Genomic DNA, 21,918 nt, shown 5'->3' on the forward strand with positions numbered 1-21,918 from the left:
ATTGTTGTTTGGCGGGTCCGGGCTGGGGATTCGAACCCGCCACCTTAGGTGTACGTGGCTGGCGCCTTAGCCGGTTGAGCTATAGGCGCTGAGCCAGTTTTTCTATTTTTAATAGAGATGGCATCTTGCTCTTGCTCAGGCTGGTCTTGAATTTCTGAGCTCAAGGGATTCTCCCACCTTGGCCTGCCAGAATGCTAGGATTACAGGCATGAACCATCAAGCCGGGCCACTCTTATCTAAACCTAAACTTTCAAAAACAAGGGATTAAGCTTTTTCTTTCATTAAGTGACCCTTGAGGTTGGATTTTTTGATGACTCAGAACATGGAATTTTTTGGTTTTCATGAGGCACATAGACAGTACCTGACCCACAGTAAGCATTATGCTGTACTACTGTTATTATTCATCTATAAAATTAGGCCAGTAATAATACCTACATTATAAGGTTGCAGTGACTAAATGAAGCAATACATATAAAATGCTTAGCACTTAGTAGTTAGCACATAGTGTGCATATAAATGGTAAGCATTATTTATAACATCTTAATAAACAAATAATATTAATAAATAGTAATAGTATGGAGATATAGGAGTACTTTTTTGGTGGTGCATGAAATAGAGGCATCCCCAGATTTAAAAAGTGCTTGTTTTGTTATCCAGTAGTTGAGCTGCTTTTGTAGTCCTGGGTTCTGTGTGACTAGAAACTATAATTGTGGCAAAGTGGCATAGAAACCAATCCAGAGTTTGGAATTGCTTCACTTTTTACCACCTCATTTATAAAATAAACAAGAATGCTTTGCAGTTCTACTGCTGTCTTTCACATGTGAAATTTTCTTCTGATTTCATAGGAACCTTGGAAAACATCTGAACCAATTAGCAATTTCAGAGAATGAGTGTTAGTTCTGTTGTATAGGGTGCCTATTTGATTATCTAGTTTGGGGGCTTGTGCTTTGTTTGAAATTCTCTCCATTGCTGTATCTGCTTTGTGATTAGGCCTTTGGTATGTTTGGGGAATGAAGTGTGTGAGGATGACCATTTGCTCTGGGGGAATAGGCTCAAGTGACATCCTTTTGTGCTTAATAAAGGCACATCTGGTCCTGTGCTACTTAGGGGAACCTCAACTGGAGCGGCACCCTTTCTTCCATCACCTTTGTGCAAAAAGGCATACCTAGATTATTATTTTTTTTTTTTTTATTTTTGAGACAGAGCCTCAAGCTATCCCCCTGGGTAGAGTGCTATGGCTTCACAGCTCACAGCAACCTCCAACTCCAGGGCTCAAGCGCGTCTCCTGCCTCAGCCTCCCAAGTAGCTGGGACTACAGGCGCCCGCCACAACGCCCAGCCATTTTTTGGTTGCAACCATCGTTGTTTGACGGGCCCAGGCTGGGGATTCGAACCCACCACCTTAGGTGTATGTGGCTGGCGCCTTAGCCACTTGAGCCACAGGCGCCGAGCCCATACCTAGATTATTTAGAGCTCCGGGGATTCATTATTTTTAAGATAGGCCAAGAAAAGTACTAATGAATATAAAAGCTTCTGTTTTCTCGAGGAAGGGGTATTTAATTTCATCATATAGCACCAGGATGATGATGAGCCTTTTTTAACTGTGAGTGTCTGCTAGATTATACTAACACATAGGAGCAATTCTTCAAAGTTGGATCTGATTAGGACTAGCCAATTAAAAGGTATTCCCTTGTCTAATACTATATGGTCATGTATTTTAAAGGAAAGTTTATAAGCACTGTTTAAATGGCTTGCTTTTCCTGAAGATTTTAAAAAATGAATAAAGATATATATATAATTTGAATGCAGCGTTTCTTGTTTTTCTCAAAATTCTAGTTAAGCCTTATTGTTTGTTTTCCACAGTTCCACTTGGTTAAAGAGTACATTTATTCTCTAAGGTATAGAAGTTGCCAAAGTTCATGGATCCCCACAGTCTCTAACCTCTCCCTAAATTTAATTCATTTTATTTGTAGACCTTGTGTTAAGACAACTGGGAGGCAATTGAGGACTGTTTAAACAAATTCAAAATATGAAATAAGTAGTTTTTAGAAATGGTAAAACTAGCACTTTAGAAAGACTTTACAATATTGATTCTTTTTTGTTTGTTTGTTTCTTTCTTTCTTTCTTTTTTTTTTTTTTTGAGACAAGAGTTTCACTCATTGCCCTAGGTAGAGTGAATGCCGTGGCATTATAGTTCACAGCATCCTCAAACTCTTGGGCTTAAGTTATCCTCTGTCCTCAGCCTCCCAAGTAGCTGGGACTATAGGTACCCACCACAATGCCCAGCTACTTTTTCTTTTTTTAGTAGAGATGGGTTCTCCCTCTTGCTTAGGCTGGTCTTGAATCTTAAGCTCAAGTAGTCTACCGGCCTCAGCCTCCTAGAGTGCTAGCATCACAGGCATAAGCCACGCCACCCAGTCTGTAATATTGATTCTTTGGTGCCCAGCTTATAATATTGATTCTTAAAATAGCAGAATGAAAAAAGTATCCAATTTGCAACAAATCAGTCAAACATCATATGCATAATTGGTTTGATACATCAGTACCCTTGACTTTTGACTGCAGAACTAGCTGTGAAAAGGTTGTGTGTTGAATTCCAGCTCTTCCCCAATTTGTTGTTTTAGAATTTTTTCCCACTTAACAAACTGAGGTAGGGGGGCCAGATTAACTTTTAGTATGACCCTACTTAGCTGTCAGGATATTTAAGTCCTTATAATAAGAAGTAGACGGAAAGATTTTGGCTTTCTGAAAGGTCAAGATATTTGAAACATGTTTCTGGAAAGCTCTTAAGGTAATCCTTAAGCATCTCTTATATTAATTTATCACTGTTACTGGTCTCGCCTTTCCTTAGAGAGTCTAAAGCAGTGGTTCTCAACCTTCCTAATGCCATAGCCCTTTAATACAATTCCTGTGGGTTGCAACCCACAGGTTGAGAACCGCTGGTCTGGAGAATATGTAAATGGTCCTGTGTTACAGTGGAATGTGTCCCAGAGCCTCACAGATAAAAAGAGGTCCTCTGTTCAATTTATTTATCTCTCTGACTAGTCTAGGTCTCCAGTATACCTGATTGATTAAGATTTAGGGAAGAGCTTCAGCTTTGAAACACTCAGACCTTTCAGAGATCTGACTTTCTGTGGCAGCTGCTCAGAGGCATTGTATCTGTGGGTGTGAAGATCAACAAGCGGAGTATGATGGTCAAAAGAATGAGCTTTAGACTAGTGAAATATTTCACTAGTTTTAGTTTGTTGCCCACTTTCTTTTTTTACTTTTATAATAAAAAAAAATCAAAAAGCCCCAAAGATGTTTATTTTATTACTTGGATATTGTCTATTTTCTATATTGGTGATTGCAAACTTGGGACCTGCTCAACAATTTTAAAAGCCCCTGAAGGGGCTGCTGCATAATTAAGAGGGCTGTGAGGATTTTTTTGCTTATCTGTGTGGCACATATCACAAAAATTATACACAGACCTTTCTGCTTTTTGCTCATCGGCTTTTGTTAAGTGTTTATATATTTAACATGTAGCCCAAGACAACCCATCTTCCAGTGTGGCCCAGAGAAGCCAAAAGGTTGAATACCCCTGCTTTATACACTTTATTTTATTTATTATTATTTTTGAGACAGAGTCTTACTACATTGCCCTCTGTAGAGTGCTTTGGCATTACAACTCCCAGCAACCTCAAAATCATGAGCTTAAGCAATTCTCTTGTCTCAACCTCCCAAGTAGCTGGGACTACAAGTGCCCACAACGCCCTGCTATTTTTTGTTACAGCTGTCATTGTTGTTTAGTTGGCCCAGGCCGGGTTCAAACCCACCAGCGTCGATGTATATGGCTGGTGCTGTAACCACTGTGCTGTGGGCACTGAGCCTATGCATTTCACTTTAAAAGCCAGGGTTTGCAGTATCTCAAATCCAAATCCACAGTCGAGAAGGTTTACGTTACTACTTTGCTGAAGCCTATTATGTGAGGGCTGTCCAGAAAGTATGTGGCCATTGTTTTTCATATTTTTCAAGTACATAGCTAGATACTTTCCAGACAGCCCTTATATATTTCATTTTATTTGTTTTGTGGGGTTTTTTGTGTGTTTGTGTGTTTGTTTTTGAGACAGAGGCTCTACTGTTAGGCTAGAATGCAGTGGCATCATCATAGCTGATGGAGTCTCCAAGTCATGAGCTCAAGTGATTTCTTGCCTCAGCCTCCCTAGTAGCTGGGATTTAGTCATATACCACCATACCCAGCTAACATATTTTTGTTTGTATAGATGGGATCTTGCTGTTACCTAGTCTGGTCTTAAAATACTAGGCTCAACCAGTCCTCCCACCTTGACCTCCCAAAGTGCTAGATTTACAGGCCACCATCCTTGGCACAACCTGTTTTGTTCTTTCTAAACTATTTTACAGTACTTAGGATTTCCAAGTTAGGAGCAAGAACTTGAAGCTTTCTTTGGTGTTTCACAAATTAAGTCATTTTAGAGCGACACTAGTGTTTTAACTAGCCGATTATGTTAGTTAGATTTTCTAGTTGAACTTGGAGGTAGATCTTCTAAGGAGGCAAAAGTTTGTTTTTGGTTTTTGATATTTTAAACAATATTTTTTATTTCAAAAGTTTAGGGGCTACAAGTGTTCTTGAGGTGGATAAATTGTGTAATGCTAAAGTCAGGGCTTTTAGCATGCCTGTCACCAGAATACATTGTACCCAATGGGAGGCAAAAGATTTAGGGTTTGTTTTGTTTTGTTTGGAGGCAGTCTCACTTCAACACCCTCGGTAGTGTTCCATCGCACCATAGCTCACAACTGCCTCAAACTCCTGGGCTCAAGTGATCCTCTTACCTCAGCCTCCTGAGTAGCAGGGACTACAGGTGCCTTCCACAATGCCCAGCTATTTTTATTTTATTAGAGAGGGGGTTTTCAGTCTTACTCAGACTGGTCTCAAACTCCTGAGCTCAGGCAATCCACCCGCCTCAGTCTCCCAGAGTCCTAGGATTACAGGCATGAGGCATTGACTGAACCTGGCCTGAGGCAAAGTTTTTTTTTTTTTTGAGACGGAGCCTCAAGCTATCCCCCTGGGTAGAGTGCCATGGCATCACGCTCACAGCAACCTCCAACTCCTGGGTTCAAGCGAGTCTCCTGCCTCAGCCTCCCAAGTAGCTGGGACCACAGGTGCCCACCACAACGCCTGGCCATTTTTGGGTTGCAGCCATCATTGTTGTTTGGCGGGCCCGGGCTGGGGATTCGAACCCGCCACCTTGGGTGTATGTGGCTGGCGCCTTAGCCGCTTGAGCCACAGGCGCTGAGCCAAAGTTTTTAACCAGAAACAGTAAGATGTGTGAAGGACAACAGATCACAAGTAGTCTCCTTAGTCCTGCGGGACATGAGAATAGAACTAACTCATGGAATGTCTCAGCCAGTGCCGATTTACACAAGAACTGTTGATAGAGAAGACTCAGCAGTGTGGTCAGATCCCATGTTTTGGACTGGATTGTTCTGTTCTATTAGAAGAGTATTCAAAATAGCTGATGCCACAGTGTCCTATACTTTGAGGAGTAGTACCTCAAAATATGAAGTTATGCTTAAGTTAGATCACAAGGAAAACAGTCCTCTGCCCCAGCTCCTCACCCTTGAGACTTTGTAAGTGATACCACTGAAACAGCCCAAACAAAGCTTTTCAAACTATGTTCCCGTAGCCCTTTGCTGAGGGGAGAAACTAAGCCGTCCACCTAAATTGGAGCACCTCAGATGCTGTTAGGTTAATATAGTCTTCAGGTTCCTTCTAATAAGATATCCTTTGGAAAATGAAACCTGCAGCTTTACAAAAAAAAAAAAAAATAGTTTTAATATTCCAGTATTTATTGACACTTAGATATTGGGACAAATTACTTTGAGTTTTTTTTTTTTTTTGAGACAGAGTCTCAAGCTATCACCCTTGGTAGAGTGCCATGGTATCATAGCTCATGGCAACCTCCAACTCTTAGGCTCAAGTGATCCTATTGCCTCAGTTTTTCTATTTTTAGTAGAGATGGGGTCTCACTCTTTTTCAGGTTGGTCTCAAACTCAAGCAATCCACCCGCCTCAACCTCCTAGAGTGCTAGGATTACAGGCGTGAGCCATCGTGCCCGGCATTTCTGTGGTCTTGAACAAACTAAAGGTGATAGGTAGAGTGACTGATTGAGGGAAATAGATTATTATTTTGAAGACAAAAGATTTTGTAAAATTATATTCCTTTGAGATATTTGTTATTCCTAAGGTTTTCTAACATAAATCAAATTTCTGTTTTTGTTTTTTTTTTCAAAATTTGGTCATTGTAGCTCAGAGGTCCAGCCCTGGATGGCCCTAGTAACCCTTGGTGTGGCTCAGCACCTGTGGCTCAAGCAGCTAAGGCGCCAGCCACATACACCTGAGCAGGCAGGTTCGAATACAGCCCAGGCCCGCCAGACAACAATGATAGCTGCAACAACAACAAAAAAAACAGCCGAGCATTGTGGCAGGCGCCTGTAGTCCCAGCTACTTGGGAGGCAGAGGCAGGAGACTCGCTTGAGCCCAGGAGTTGGAGGTTGCTGTGAGCTGTGATGCCATGGTCTACCCAGGGTGACAGCTTGAGGCTCCTGTCTCAAAAAAAAAAAAGAAAGAAATTTGTTAACATTAAGCCTTTATTATTATTATTTTTTAATGGAGGGGAAGGGTTTTTTTGTTTTTTGTTTTTTTTTTTTTAGAGACAGTCTGACTTGATTGCCCTTGGTAGAGTGCTGTGGAGTCACAGCTCACAGCAACCTCCAACTCCTGACCTTAGGCCATTCTCTTGCCTCAGCCTCCCACGTAGCTGGGACTACAGGCACCCACCACAACGCCTGGCTATTTTTTGTTTCAGTTTGGCCAGGGCTGAGTTTGAACCCACCACCCTCAGTATATGGGGCCAGCGCCCTACTCACTGAGCCACAGGCGCCGCCCAACATTAAGCCTTTTAAAGTCTGCCCCATTTGTGCTAGTCTGAGGTCTGCAGCTGTCCAGCCATGTGAGGTCCATAGCTAGGGGCCTAGAGGTCACTGTGTTAACATCGGACTCAGAAGAAATAAGAACTATATTCTACCTGTTTGTTTACCTCTGTTTGGTGCCAACAGTTACTTTTAAGTTGCATCCAGGTCCCTGTCCTCTGTGTATACTCATCCCTAGATCCTCTTACATTCTTTCCCTTGTGTCATTTGTTGGCTAAAGGGATAGAAAGGAAAGTCAACATTTATTGAGCACCTACTATGTGTCAGGCATTGTGTTTGGTGCTTTGAATGTATTTTAAAAATTTTTTTTCTTAGCTTTGTGCCTGTAGTTCATTGGTTAGGGTGCCAGCCACATACACCAGGGCTGGCAGGTTCAAATCCAGCCCGGGCGTACTAAACAACGACAACTACAACAAAAAATAGCCAGGCGTTGTGGTGGGCACCTGTAGTCCCAGCTACTTGGGAGGCTGAGGCAAGAGTAAGCTAAGACGCCACAGAACACTATGGAAGCAACAAAGTGAGACTCTGTCTAAAAAAAAAGAAAATTCTTGCGAAAGCTGATCTATGTGTTATTTAGTACTCAAAACAGCCTTTTGAGACAGGTACTATCATCCCTAATTTCCAGTTAGCAAATTAAACCTGAGAGAGGCTAAGTAACTTTTCTCTAACTCCAGTTTTTCTGTGTTAGCTATGAAAATATATAAATTGGGAGGCTGAGGCAGGTGGATTACCTGAGCTCACAGGTTCAAGATCAGTCTGAGCCAGAGCTAGACTCCTCTTTAAAAACAGCTGGGCATAGTGGCAGGCACCTATAGTCCCAGCTACTCAGGAGGCTGAGGCAAGAGTTTGAGGTTGCTCTGAGCTGTGATGCCACAACACTCTACCGAGGGTGACAGAGTAAGACTCTGTCTCCCAAAAAATAAATATTAAAAATAAATAAATATATATATAAATTGGTGGCTATTTCTTCAGACCTGCAAACCCAGTTTTATTTCTCCCTTTCCCCCTATACCTTTCTAGTATTGGTTCCAGTTTGTCACTCTTCCAGGGAAAGGTGATCTATAGGTAGCCTACCTACGGATTGTTGCAAGATCTTGAATCCTAACTATGATGTTATTGACTTCTCCTAGGGTCCTATCCTTCCCCCAAAGCTGGAGCAACTCTGGTTGTGTACAAGGACCTGCTAGTGCTGTTTGGTGGCTGGACGCGGCCAAGCCCTTATCCCCTACACCAACCGGAGAGATTCTTTGATGAAATACACACTTATTCACCCTCTAAAAATTGGTAAGTCATGAAGATACGCTCCTTTAAATCTGGAAGAAGAGATTTTAAATCAATGGATTCTTTATCTTTTTTTGTGTCAAGAATCCCTTTGCCTATGGACTCTTTTCCCAGGAGTAGAAAAAGTACATATACACAGATTTTACCTACCCTAAATTCAAAACCCTTATTCCAAAGAGAAAAAGTAGAAGAGATTTATTTGTCCAAGAAAAATGACTGAGCCAGTCGAAGAACAAGGAGTTCATCAGCTTTAGCTGCTAATTCCACAGGAGTATTATAGATCTGGATGATTCCTTACCCCCTACTCTGTCGCCAAGACTGACTCCCATTGTTTATAATTTACATGTATTTTTTAGATGACAGATACCCCTGTTCCTGTAAAGGAATACTTAGTACATGGCTCCTGGCAGCTGCTACCGATCAGGCTGTGGTGAGAAGTGACAGGTGCTGCAGACCAGGCTGAAGCAGCGAGAGGCTTTGATCTTGTCCCTTCTTATTGTCTTGTCATCTCTCTACACTACCTCCAAGCCATCTGATATTGAGAACTTGAAAGTGAATGTAACTTTAAGCAAGTATGTTAAAAAGGCACAAATACCTTTTGCCATCTTCTAGTTATTATCTTAACAATACCTATTCTGGGGTGGTACCTGTAGCTCAAAGGAGTAGAGCACCTGCCCCATATACTGGAGATGGCGGGTTCAAACAAAAACAATACCTGTTCTCAAAGTAATAGGATTGTCATTTTACATGGATGCCTTATTACTGTTTTTTTGCCTTAAACATATGAGATCAGAAATAGATGGTGCTGTACAGTAAGGGGCACAGTAAGCTCTCATTTAACGGTACAGTGTAGGGGTATATGGAACACTTCCTAGGTGAAGGACTCAACTGTAACTCAGATGTTACCTAACAAATGCAAACAATGTAACCCACATGTATGTACCCTTGTATTAATCTGAAATTTAAAAAAACAAAAGATAGTACTGACTTCTTGGCTTCCTCCTATCTTTTTACATTAGGTGGAACTGCATTGTGACAACCCATGGGCCACCTCCTATGGCTGGCCACTCCTCCTGTGTGATAGATGATAAAATGATTGTTTTTGGTGGCTCTTTAGGATCTCGGCAAATGTAAGTATATTTGGTTTGCTCTGTATTAACCTAAAGGTACATACTCCTGGGAATAACAAGACAGAAAAGTGAACTAGTCAAGGTCAGTATTCCTGAGCATAGTTCTAATTAATCCAATTAGTTATCTCACTCTAGCATTCTGTTCTTTGATCCCCAAGTTGCAGACCAGTAAGTTGAAAAACTGACTCCATAAAATCCAGGTTATGAGAATTTCTGTGTGACATGTGCTTCCGTTTCTGTTTTATTTTCTGTTTTGAGACAGAGTCTTACTTTGTCACCCTCAGTAAGAGCGCTGTTGCATCATAGCTCACAGCAACCTCAAACTCTTGGGCTCAAGCAATCCTCTTGCCTCAGCATCTCAGGTAGCTGGGACATCAGGTGCCCGCCACAATGCCTGGCTACTTTTTTTTTTTTTAGAGATGTGGTCTCGCTCGGGCTCAGGCTAGTCTTGAACGTCTGAGCTCAGACACTCCACCCCTTTGGCCTCCTGGAACTGGGATTACAGGCATGAGCCACCATGCCCGGCCCATGTGGTTCCATTTAACAGGATCAAATTTTGATAGAATCTGCACCTAGTTCATTGTACTGTACCTACAGAAGACCCAAAGGCCCGCCTCTGAGAAACAGGGTGCTTGTACTTGCTCTGCTCTTTTACCCAGCCTTTTGGGCATTAGAGGGGGAAAGAGGTTGACTAATAGGACAGGTGAAAATCATAGGCACTCCAACTGAGATGGGCTGGGGAGTGAATAGGATGAGGCTGTCCCCCCACCTCTGGTCACAACTGGCCAGCCCAGGCTAGAATTAAGAGCCAGAGCATTCTAGTTGTATCACTGTCTGATTTCATGGTAGCAACAGTCATGGTCATTCCCTCTGTGTTCTGGCCACTCCAGACCAAACTCTGTCCTCTCTTAGAGCAACTCTATACTTTGAAACAATTGTGGAGCAAGACTATAGGAACTAGCTTTTAAATGAGAGCATTTAAAATTTAAGATATTGGAGCTAAGATATTATTCCTATATTCCTGTGCATAAATAAATGACCTTAGGGAGGTGACCATAAAAGAGAGATGGCCATCCAAGAGTTTGTCCTTGCCTTGAGAATTGGAGATGCCAATTTATCCTGCAGCTTTCATTAGCCATTGTGAAATTACTCTTTGTAGCTAGAATCAATAAAGCTTTTAACTCCCGGACAGTGATGAAGCTGCCTTTCAAGTCATTTTTTTTTCTCTTCCCTGTGGTTTGCCATTGAAAGACTATAGCTTGACCAGTAGCTCTTCCCATCTGTCATCAATTAACTTTTACCTCAGATACTAGTGTGTGGCTACAGTCATAGCTCAAATGAAGCTTTATGGGTCAGTGGAAAGAGTAGAGGTTTAAAGGTCTCAAGATGATTGCTAAAAAAGTTAGAGAAAAACAAGGCAGTGTAAGGGCCAGCTAGGAGTGTGGTACTCTGCTGGGCATCTTTATAAAGGTGACTTCATTTGTATCAGCTCTTTAAAGTAATAACACTATTTTCATTTTTTAGGTAAGGAATGCAGAGTTAGAGAAATTTAAGTGATTTATTCTGGCTGCAGAGCTAGGATTTAGCAACATGATCTTTCTGGTTCTGAAGTCCCTGAACCTTAAGTAGGCCATCTCTGAACCTTCTTCAGCCCAGGTAGTCTGTGTGAAAGTGAAAATCGTTCAAGTTTGCCAGCTGGGACAGGCATGTGGAACTCCACAGCCACCATTGTGGTCCCTGGGAGCTCCCAGTTCCCTTCACCCTTCTGTCCTTATCTCACAGGAGCAACGATGTCTGGGTCCTTGACCTTGAGCAGTGGGCGTGGTCCAAACCGAACATCTCCGGCCCCAGTCCTCATCCTCGAGGTGGCCAATCTCAGGTGCTCAGGAATTAAAATAACTATTTAGCAAACACTGTAGCATCTTTCACTTAGGACCGGGGAGGGAAGAAGGAGTCAGGGAAGATGCCAGTATGCACTAAGCCAAAGAAAATTTATCATTCTTTTTTGCCAGTATTTAATTTTTCAACTTCAAATGGGTCATATTACTTGTAGTGGCTTTACATTATTTCTTTTCCCGAAGTATTTACTTTTCCTTTGCTATTTCTCAAGAGAATTGCGTTTTTGGTTTTGTTTTTTTTTTGAGACAGAGTCTGACTTTGTCACTCTCAGTAAAATGGCATGGTGTCATAGCTCAGAGCAACCTCAAACTCTTGGGCCCAAGTGATCTCTTGCCTCAGCCTCCTGAGTAGCTGAGATTATAGGTGCCCGACTGTTTTAGAGATGGGGTCTCACTCTGGTTCGGGCTGGTCTCAAACCCATGAGCTCAGGCAATCCACCTGCCTCAGCCTCCCAGAGTGCTGGGATTGCAGGCAAGAGCCACCATGCCCAGCCTAAGAAAACTGCTTTTAATATGGTTGACGCTTCTGTTAGTATTTGATCAACAAAGAGTATATCCTTTAGATGAATTATCAGTAATATGTTCACAGGGCTCAGAACTGAGCTATATGGCTTTGGCACAATGGAGAGCTTGTGGAAACTAGAACAGTCTCATTTGGGAGCTACGTAGGCTATTTTCATATACCACTGAGCCATAGAAAGTCAGATACCTATGTCTTCGTAGGTTTATTTTTAATTTCTTCCATTCCCCAGATTGTCATAGATGATGCAACTATCTTAATTCTTGGAGGGTGTGGCGGTCCCAATGCTGTGAGTATTGCTTGTGTGGCATTCCCATGCACATGCTGAGTGTCCAAAACTTACTTCCCCTATCTTATTTTACGGGAGTATACAAGATTATTTCCGTGGCATTGTCATTTAGGGAATACCTTTTCTACCTTGGGTATATAGCTTTTGTATTTTCTGGCCCTTTTGTTCTACTTTTTTTTAAGGTTGAGAATTGCTTTTAATCAGAGACATTTGTCTCTTAAATATTCATCTTTATATTCTTCCTTTTCCTACTTCCTCTTTAGGCGGTAAGGTTTGCCACTATTATTCTTTCAAAGGGGATTGGGCACCAGGACAGAAAAGCAAGTTGGTAACTGTCAGAATCCATGTGGAATTTAAGGATGCAGATTCAGAAAGTTGTGGATGTACATTATTTACTCTCTCTCAACCCCTAGAACACTCACACATGATAAAACCGTGGGCAAGATTCAAAACCCCCTACAGTTGATTTTTGAGTTGCAAGCACAATTTCATGTGGTAGGCAAGTAGTAATATATGAATGAATGAAAGCATGCACAACTGAATGATTAACTGAGGACTTGGATGTTCTTTCTGAAGAGCCCACATGCTCCAGGGACTAGACAGTGTGGCTTTGAGACTGCAGCTGTGTTATGTGTTTTGAAACGTGTCACACCTGATTCCTTTTGTTGGTTCCTCTCTTACAGCTGTTCAAGGATGCTTGGTTGTTGCACATGCACTCAGGTCCCTGGGCTTGGCAGCCACTCAAGGTAGAAAATGAAGAGCATGGGGCCCCAGAACTCTGGTGCCATCCAGCTTGCCGGGTAAGCAGGGAGCTGACAGGCCAGCAGGAAGCGAGGTCTTAAACTGGAAAACCATATTCATTTATCAGATCTCAAAGGAAATTTGCACAAAAATAGAAAACACCTTCGTGTCACAAAAGAGGTGGATATTAAGTATAGCTTCTTTGGCATTTTTCACATAAATGAGCCATTAGATGGACAAATTTATGTGGGCCCCACTCATCTGTAAGTCCCAACTTCAAACATCTCTTTATCTGTGAAACTGTCTTTGCAATCACTCAAACAAAAATTGATTCTTCCCTGTATTTCACCCCTATTCCATAGACATAGCTCTTAGGATAACACATGTCTCTCACACTAAAGCAACAATTATTCCCGTGCCTGTCTCTCCTTCTAGCCTAGGGAGCAGATTATATCATTTTCATTTGTATGTCTCAGGCACCTACAAAATACCTGGCATATTTCAGATTGCTCATGATAAAATGTTTGATAAAAATGAGTGATCCGGCTCGGCGCCTATAGCTCAACCGGTGGTGGGTTCGAATCCCCAGCCCAGACCGCCAAACAACAATGACGGCTGCAACCAAAAAAAAAAATAGCCGGGCGCTGTGGCGGGCGCCTGTGGTCCCAGCTACTTGGGAGGGGGAGGCAGGAGACTCACTTGAGCCCAGGAGTTGGAGGTTGCTGTGAGCTGAGATGCCATGGCACTCTACCCAGGGGGACAGCTTGAGGCTCTGTCTCAAAAAAAAAAAAAAAAAATGAGTGATCCTGGGTGGCACCTGTGGCTCAAGGAGTAGGGTGCTGGCCCCATATATTGGAGGTGGTGGGTTCAAACCCGGCCCTGGGCCAAAAACTGCAAAAAAAAAAAAAAAAATGAGTGATCCAAATTTTAGAAGAGTCTATGAGGAAAGGTCCTTTGTCTTCCAGGTGGGACAATGTGTGGTGGTCTTCAGCCAGGCTCCTAGTGGGAGAGCCCCACTAAGCCCCAGTTTGAACTCTCGTCCATCACCCATCAGTGCTACTCCTCCAGCCCTGGTTCCTGAAACCCGAGAGTACCGTTCTCAGTCTCCAGTAAGAAGTATGGATGAAGCGCCTTGTGTTAATGGCCGCTGGGGAACACTGAGGCCCAGGGCTCAAAGGCAGACTCCTTCGGGATCCCGGGAAGGGAGTCTTTCCCCAGCCAGAGGAGATGGCTCTCCTATCCTGAATGGTGGGAGTTTATCTCCAGGAACAGCAGCTGTCAGTGGGTCTTCCTTGGACAGCCCTGTACAGGCCATATCTCCAAGTACTCCATCTGCTGCTGAAGGATATGACCTAAAAATGGGACTTTCTTTGGCTTCTCGAAGAGGGTCACTACCGGATCAGAAAGATCTGAGATTAGGATCCATAGATCTGAATTGGGATCTGAAGTCTGCTTCCAGTAGCAATCATATGGATGGCATGGACAACAGGACAGTTGGGGGAAGTATGAGACACCCTCCTGAACAGATGAATGGTGTGCATACCCCACCGCATGTGGCCAGTGCCCTTGCAGGGGCTGTCTCCCCAGGTGCCCTGCGTCGGAGTCTGGAAGCCGTCAAAGCAATGTCATCCAAAGGCCCCTCCACCTCTGCAGCACTAAGTCCTCCTCTTGGGTCATCTCCAGGCTCCCCTGGGAGCCAGAACCTGAGCAGTGGAGAAACAGTGCCCATTCCCCGCCCAGGGCCTGCCCAGGGAGATGGACATTCCTTACCTCCCATTGCCCGCCGCCTGGGCCATCACCCTCCACAGTCCCTAAATGTTGGCAAACCCCTATACCAGAGTATGAACTGCAAGCCAATGCAGATGTACGTGCTGGACATTAAAGACACCAAGGAGAAAGGGCGGGTCAAATGGAAAGTATTTAATAGTAGTTCAGTGGTCGGGCCTCCCGAAACCAGCCTACACACAGTGGTACAAGGCAGAGGTGAACTCATCATATTCGGAGGACTTATGGATAAGAAACAGAATGTGAAGTACTATCCCAAAACAAACGCCTTGTACTTTGTGCGAGCAAAGAGATAATGTGTTCTACACCCCTTTCCCTTTCTGTGGCTTTTACTTTGGAATTTTCCAGTGTGTAAGCATTTGGACTGAGAACTGGGAAAACAACAAAATTATTCCCATAAATTAAAACAGTAATTCCCAACCTAAGTCACTCCAGGCTGGGAGCAAATCTCCATTAAGAAAAAAATTATATATAAATATATATATGTACATATATATATTATATAGCCAACTCTGTTTACAAAAAGGGAGAGATCTCTGTCCTGGTTCAGATAAAATTGTTGCTGTGTTTTAGCAGAGGCTGTGCTGCCTTTTTCTACTTTGCTGGTAACTAGACCAAGAAGTTAGGGAACAGACTAATGTCAGTTAACTTTCCAAAAGAAACTGAAGAGCCCCCTGTAAATTTCTATGTGGCCTTCTCAGAGTTAAAAAAAATGAAAGGGTTATATAAGATGTAAAGGTGGAGGTTTTAGTCTCATGCTTCAGGTGCTGGCAGGGTGAAAGTAACTTACAAAAAAGTGTTCTTCCCCTTCTCCTCTTAAGACCGAGAGAATCTTTTACAATGCTGAAGAAATACCCTGTGCCTGGCCCCCTTTTGCCCTTTATGGCTGAGGAAAGTTACCCAATGAGGGATTTTGTTCCATGTTTGTATGCCAGGTTATCATGAAATAATGCGTATGAAACCATCATCTATCCACCTAATGTCCATTGCTCTTTGGAGTGCTTCCTGCATATCTCAGAAAACATTTTGGTATCTGGTTGTGGAATTTTCTGACAATCGTATTTGGTTGCAAGTTGCCAAAAACCATATTTGTTCTCCTTTTTTCCTTTAGAAGTTGGTCCCTGGAAGCTGCTTTTCCATTTAGTCTACTTCTTTTTTCTTTCTTTCTTGTTTTTTTCCTTTTCCCCCTAAAACTTTTTTGCTCTCTATTTCTTTTACAAAGCCCACGTGCCTAGAGAAATTGGCTGCTTCTTAGAAATAATTCTGGAATCCTTTCCCTGATATCACTAGGGGCCAATAGGTATATCACCAAGATACCAGTATTGTGAGAAGTCTGTGAGGCATCAAAAGATACTGTTTTTTCCTCCTTGGCTTCTTTTTACTTCCTAAGCACACTGGGCACACCCATCCCATATTTGTGGAATGTGGAATTGATCATGGAAGGGAAACCCAGTAGCGTTCTTTCCAGAAATGATTTTTTTCCCTTGTGACATATATTCCTCTTCCCAGCTGTTTGACAGGTGATATGGTTGAATATCATGTACTTGACCTTTATGATGCATAGCTGACCTTGGGAGCAGCTCTGCCCTTGTGTTTGTCTTGTTCATGTGTCACCGAAACAGGGACTAGATTTTTACCTTCACTTTATTTCTGGGATTAGGCGCAACCAAATTGAGCATCGCTTTGGTTGATACAGAAAGTCACAAGTTACTAGTCTCCAGACCACAGCCTGAACAGAGGAGATGTCAAAATAAGTTTATTCTAAATGGCACCATTTAAATATGGATTGTGTGTGTGTGTGTGTGTGTGTGTGTGTGTGTGTGTATGATTTCTCATCAGTGGAAAGAGGATTCTTCTTTTACCATCAGGATTTAAATTTTGAAATATCACGTTTCCCACTCCATTCTCCCCTTTTCCTTGTTAGTGTTTCCCAGGCACCAGTCTGCTGCATCTGGCCCTGGGTCCTGGCTTTCAGCCAGCACTTAGCAGTCTGTCCCATGAGTGTGTTTTCTCCCATTACATCATGCTGAGTCCCTTCCCTAGCCATTAGTTTTTATGATGTAGTCTTAGTAGGAAAGCAGCCGTGGTGCCAAGCCCAGGAAAAGGCCAGCTCACAGGGGGATCTGTGTTCCAGAAGCTGCTCTTCATGCTCCCTTAGATGAGGAAATGACTGTGTGCCTACTTAACTGTTGTATCCAACTGCTTGAAGCTTCACACTTTGCTTTCCAGACTCTGGTCCTCTGGCACCCTTGCTTGGCAAAGACTATTCAATCATGTTGGGGTCCTTATTTACAAAGGAAAGCTAGCCCCGAAGGTTAGCAATGTAGGCATTCTTGTTGTTGGATCTTTATGACATTGCATTTGTGCGTGGCCAGTGCCTCCAAACTCAGTTCCTATTTCAATATTATGTTGTACTTGGAAGCCTGAAAGTCCAGAATCTCAATCTTGTAGTCTTTCTCTTTGTCCTGTGGCCTTCTAAAGCCAGCTGCTAACCTGTTGATTCCTTCTTCTTACCCCAAGGGGGCAGGTAACAGAGATGTTGATTCTCTTAGAAAGTCCTCTGGTTCCTCTGAACTCTATGCCATTCCGGTGTAACCCACACTGCTTGGAACCAGACTGCCTGCTTATAACTCTGTAAGAAAAGTCTGCCTTGTCTGCACCCGGTGGTGTTGGTCTTGGCGGCTCCTAGGCACTATGGGTGTGTACCTTGAGTAAGCAACTTAACACTGTCAAGCTGATTTTCTCCTCAGGCCTTATGAAGCCACATGTGCAATGGGACTTCAGGTGTCTCATCTGAGGTGAGCATTTCCACAACATGTGGATGCTTCAGTTAGATCACATTTAACCACAACCCCATTTTCGACATGATGCCAATTTTGTCTTAACTGAGAAAATGAGACAAAAAAAATTTTTTTAAACCCTCAGGAGCACCTAAAGCAAATATTTGTCAGTATTTAAGTATTTAAAATACATTTTGTTTTTACTTGAAGCTTTAACCCCTTCCATTCCTGCAAGTGTGCCTTGGAGAGCCAGTGACTTCACCGGCCACCTCCTTGTTGACCTCATGTAAGAATTTTAGTCTCTTCCTACTACTGTCTTGGACAGAGCTTCCTGTTCTCTCATTTCACAGGTTATGCAGCAGCAAGGTTTCTGTTTTTTCATTCGTATTTCTGCCCTTCTTCCCCACTTGGGTGGTAGGCTACACAACCCCACCCTACCCTATTTTGGGAGCACCAATTAGGTATTGAAACAAGCTAAAATTTCATTTTAAGGCAGTACTGGGCTTACTCTCCTCACAGCCCTCTGTGGATTTATTTAATTTTAATTTTTGACTTTTATAGCAAAAGCTGAAACCGTGAACTATCTAGGAACTGTGTTGGAATTCTTTAAAGAAGAGGGGAAGAGGAAGAAAGAAAGCCAACTTAAGAAGTCTTGACTTTGGAGGACAGAAATCTACCAGCCCATGGAGAACAAAGAGATGTTTCCCTGTCCTTCCACCTTGTCTTTCTGGGTTTCCTTCTGCTTTGCTTTTTCCCTTCCCCTTAAAAGTGATACTCCTGGTTGGTCTGTCTGTCTGATCTTGTCCTGTGATGATCCTGGCATTGTGAAATGCTCTGCTTTGCATTATCTGTGGTCTCTTACCAGCGCACGAGTCAGTGGGGAGGATCTGAACACACCCAGGGGCAAGGAAGCTGAACTTCGAGGCCTGTGTCCCACACAGCCTCCCCATGAACTGCAGAAGGCATGTTCTGCATGGTCACCAGTATGTGGCTCCTTCTCACCATGTTCATTGTCAAATGAGCGCAAATCTTAGGCGTTGGCTCCATTGTACTCCTTACTCGCTCTGCTCCCCTCCCATCAACCAGGGTTCATGTCAGTGCACGCCCATTGTGCCCTGGCCAAGCTGGTGCTGTGAGTGATGTTTCCCATATGACTCAGGGATGCCAGGTGGCTTACCCTGAGATAGTCATTTTAGGCACATAACAATATAGGAATGAAAATGGACTTCATTGATATTTAAATCTGTCAATTTCATTTTTTGTTAATGTTTTCCCCTAATGACTTTTTAGCAATTTAACAAATAAAATAAAATGGACAAATGTCTTAACTGTTTCATTAGTAAGAAAAACTGCAGTGATAAGAAACAATTAAGGTTGGAGATTTGAGTTAGAAGCAAAGTAGTTGGAAAGATACTCCTCCTCTAGCAGGGCTGTGTTTTAGGGAAGAGGTGGAGAGTTGCCCTTCCCTGAAAACACCACCATTTAATAAAGTAGGTTTCGTGGCTTGGCGCCCATAGTACAGTGGTCACAGTGCCAGCCACATACACTGAGGGTGATGGGTTTGAACCCAGCCTGGGCCAGCTAACCAACAATGACAACTACAACAAAAAAGCTGGGCTTTGTGGCAGGCGCCTGTGGTCCTAGCTCCTTGGGAGGCTGAGGCAAGAGAGCACTTAAGCCCAAGAGTTTGAGGTTGCTGAGAGCTGTGATGCCACAGCACTCTATCAAGGGAGACATAGTGAGACTCTGTCTCAAAAAATAAATAAAGCAGCTCTCTCCATCATGCTTGAAGAGTTGATGATTCAGAGCGTCCGTACCATCTGCGATGGAGACCCAGAGAGGTGATGAGCTTAGAGTAGAGGCCCAGGGTCTGCACTGTCACTGGCCTCCTAAGCAAAGATGAGGACACAGAGCCCCATGGTGGTGAAGTAGCATAGCAAATGGTGGTTGGGGACACAAGTCTGAAACCCCAGAGGCCTGTGGTTAATCCTGCTTTCCCCTTCTTACCACTTAACCTTGGATAAAAGTATTTGCTTCTGCCTTAAAGGAAAAGTGTCTGGTAAGTTGACAGCCACTGACTTCCATTGCAGTCCCAGCTCAGCACTTTCTAGCCAGAGTTTTGTTTCTCTGAATAATAAAGGGCCAGAGGTCTACACACATTTGAGTGTAAATTATAGAACCTAGCCAGGGCAAAGGAGGCAGGCAGTGTAGGAAGGAATCCCTGACCCATGTCACTACCCAGCCCTACATCACCCCTCCCCTGGGGAGCCTTAAGAAGGTCCCCTGGGGCAGGACTTGATGGCTCACACTTGTAATCTCAGCACTCTAGGAGGCCAAGGTGGGTAGATTGCTTGAGCTCAGGAGTTTAAGACCGGCCAGAGCAAGAGTGAGACCCTGCCTCTAAAAAATGGCCGGGCATTGTGGCAGGTGCCTGTAGTCCCAGCTACTCAGAAGGCTGAAGCAAGAGGATCACTTCAGCCTAAGAGTTTGTGAGCTATGATACCATGGCACTCTACCAAGGATACAAAGTGAGACAATGTCTCAAAAAAGTCCCCTGGAAGTGGTGGGCTTTGAGCACCCTCAGTCCAGGCAAGACAGGAGGCATCCACCAAAGTTCTGACTGGGGCTTACCCTTAATTCTCTGTGCTTCTTTTCTTCCCCTGAGGCACAAGAGAGCGTCCCTAGCCAAGGCCTTTTACTGTCAATGGCCATTACTACTCCATGCAGTACTGCCAGCACTCTTACGGACACTGTGTGAAGGGACAATTTCACCATGGCTGGAAGTGTCACACAGGAACTGATTGCTTGCATGGGAGACGACAGAGCTGATGGATGCATCAGATCTCAAATGGGACCAAGGGTCTCCTACAGGTCCTTTCAACTCTTGAGACATGGTTCTTGGAAGGGACTTAGAAGAGAGGTCGCAGGGTGGGAACATAGGCACAGGCTTTGGACCAAGATAGAGCTGGGATCAAAAGCTGGCTCTGTCTCACCGAGTTGTGGCAAGTCCCTCTTTGAGCCTCACAGGTTAGCAATTTAGCTGGAACCAGCCAGGAATTGTTAATTCATTTAATGGATGTGGTTCCCCCAAAGGCCATGAGGGGCACTCTGTAAAAGGCTTCAAGTCTGCCTGAGTGATCAGAGGCAGTCTTGAGAAGGAAACTGGATGGGCAGGAGGAGGAAAATGCCCATCTCTCCTCTGTCAGCAAAGCCTGGATAGCACCACTCCCTGGCCTCTCCAACACCATCTCCAGGCTGACCTGCCTGCCTTCTCTGCCTCAGCCCCTGTCTGTGGGAAAGTCAGTGTCTTCCCTATGAGGCCAGGCTCTGTAGGCCCTGCCAGCTGCACAAAGCCAAGCAAACATCTCAAATCAATGCCTAAAAGTCCTTGCAGCGTGAGTTATGCTCCCCACCAGGGAGCCTGTCTGCCCACCTACTTCAGGGAAGTGCAGAAGGGGTGCCTTTCCAGCAGAAGCCTGGGAGGAGAGATTTAACTTTTGCCCACGGACATGGCTGTGACCCATTGGCAAGGCCAAGAGAGTCTGGAACGGACTAGGGATCATTCTCAGTAAAGCATTCCCTGGGCATCTACTCACCCTGCAGCACTGGGACACACAGATGACGCCAAAGAGGACTGCCCCTAAAGGAGCTCACAACCTGATCACAAACCAGGGAGGTGTCACACTGGCTGAACAAAGATGACCAGTCCTTTGTGTCTAAGGTCAAGAGACAATTCAGGTACTAAAAAAATAGGAAAGAAGAAAGAATCAGTAGAACCATCTGCAACAACACAGCCAGCTGGGAGCAGCACAGTTGTTCAGGAAGCCAGAGAGCTAGGACGTTAATCCTGTCTTGCTTTGGTGTCTTAGTCCTTTAGTCCTGCTGTGTGCCACAGACTGGGGGATTATAAACAACAATGGAAATTGGTTTCTGGCGATTCTGTTTTTTTTTTTTTGCAGATTTTGGCCAGGGCTGGGTTTGAACCCACCACCTCCGGCATATGGGGCCGGTACCCTACTCCTTGAGCCACAGGTGCCACCAGTTTCTGGAGATTCTGGAGGCTGAGGTCAAGGTCAAGGTGCCAGCAGATTTGGTATTTGGAGAGCGCTTAGTCTTCACTTCCAAGGTAGTATCTGGTTGCTGATCCATTATGAACTCTGTGTCCTCAACTGGCAGAAGGGGCAGACTTGCCCCCCCAAACCTTTCTATAAGGGTGCTAATGATCTCCCAAAGGCCCACTTCTTAATAATGTCACAATGGAGATTAAATTTCAGCACATGACTGGACACAGTGGTATGTGCCTATAGTCCCAGCATCTTAGGGGGTGCAGGGGGAAGGATTCCTTAAGCCCAGGAGTTCATGTCTCCTAGGTAACAAAATAAGACCCCATCTCTAGGCTGGGCATTGTGGCTCATGCCCGTAATCCTAGCACTCTGGGAGGCTGAGGCAGGTGGATCAGTTGAACTCAAGACTTTGAGACCAGCCTGAGCAAGAGGGAGACCTCAT

The 21,918-nt window shown here is 43.9% G+C and overlaps 1 protein-coding gene across 1 annotated transcript in view; it reads left to right on the forward strand.

The window, feature by feature from the left end:
* FBXO42 (F-box protein 42) overlaps nt 1-15,204 on the forward strand; it is a 66,876-nt gene extending 51,672 nt beyond the window's left edge. The window contains exons 5-10 of the mRNA XM_003783872.3: nt 8,119-8,272; nt 9,289-9,399; nt 11,182-11,278; nt 12,050-12,106; nt 12,790-12,906; nt 13,813-15,204. Coding sequence (XP_003783920.1) covers nt 8,119-8,272; nt 9,289-9,399; nt 11,182-11,278; nt 12,050-12,106; nt 12,790-12,906; nt 13,813-14,928 — 1,652 coding nt within the window. The 3' untranslated portion in view covers nt 14,929-15,204. The remainder of the gene's footprint in view (nt 1-8,118; nt 8,273-9,288; nt 9,400-11,181; nt 11,279-12,049; nt 12,107-12,789; nt 12,907-13,812) is intronic.
* Nucleotides 15,205-21,918: the final 6,714 nt, after the last annotated feature.

Source organism: Otolemur garnettii, unplaced genomic scaffold, assembly GCF_000181295.1.
Source record: "Otolemur garnettii isolate 467f Iridium unplaced genomic scaffold, OtoGar3 scaffold00009, whole genome shotgun sequence".
Classification (NCBI taxonomy): Eukaryota; Metazoa; Chordata; class Mammalia; order Primates; family Galagidae; genus Otolemur; species Otolemur garnettii.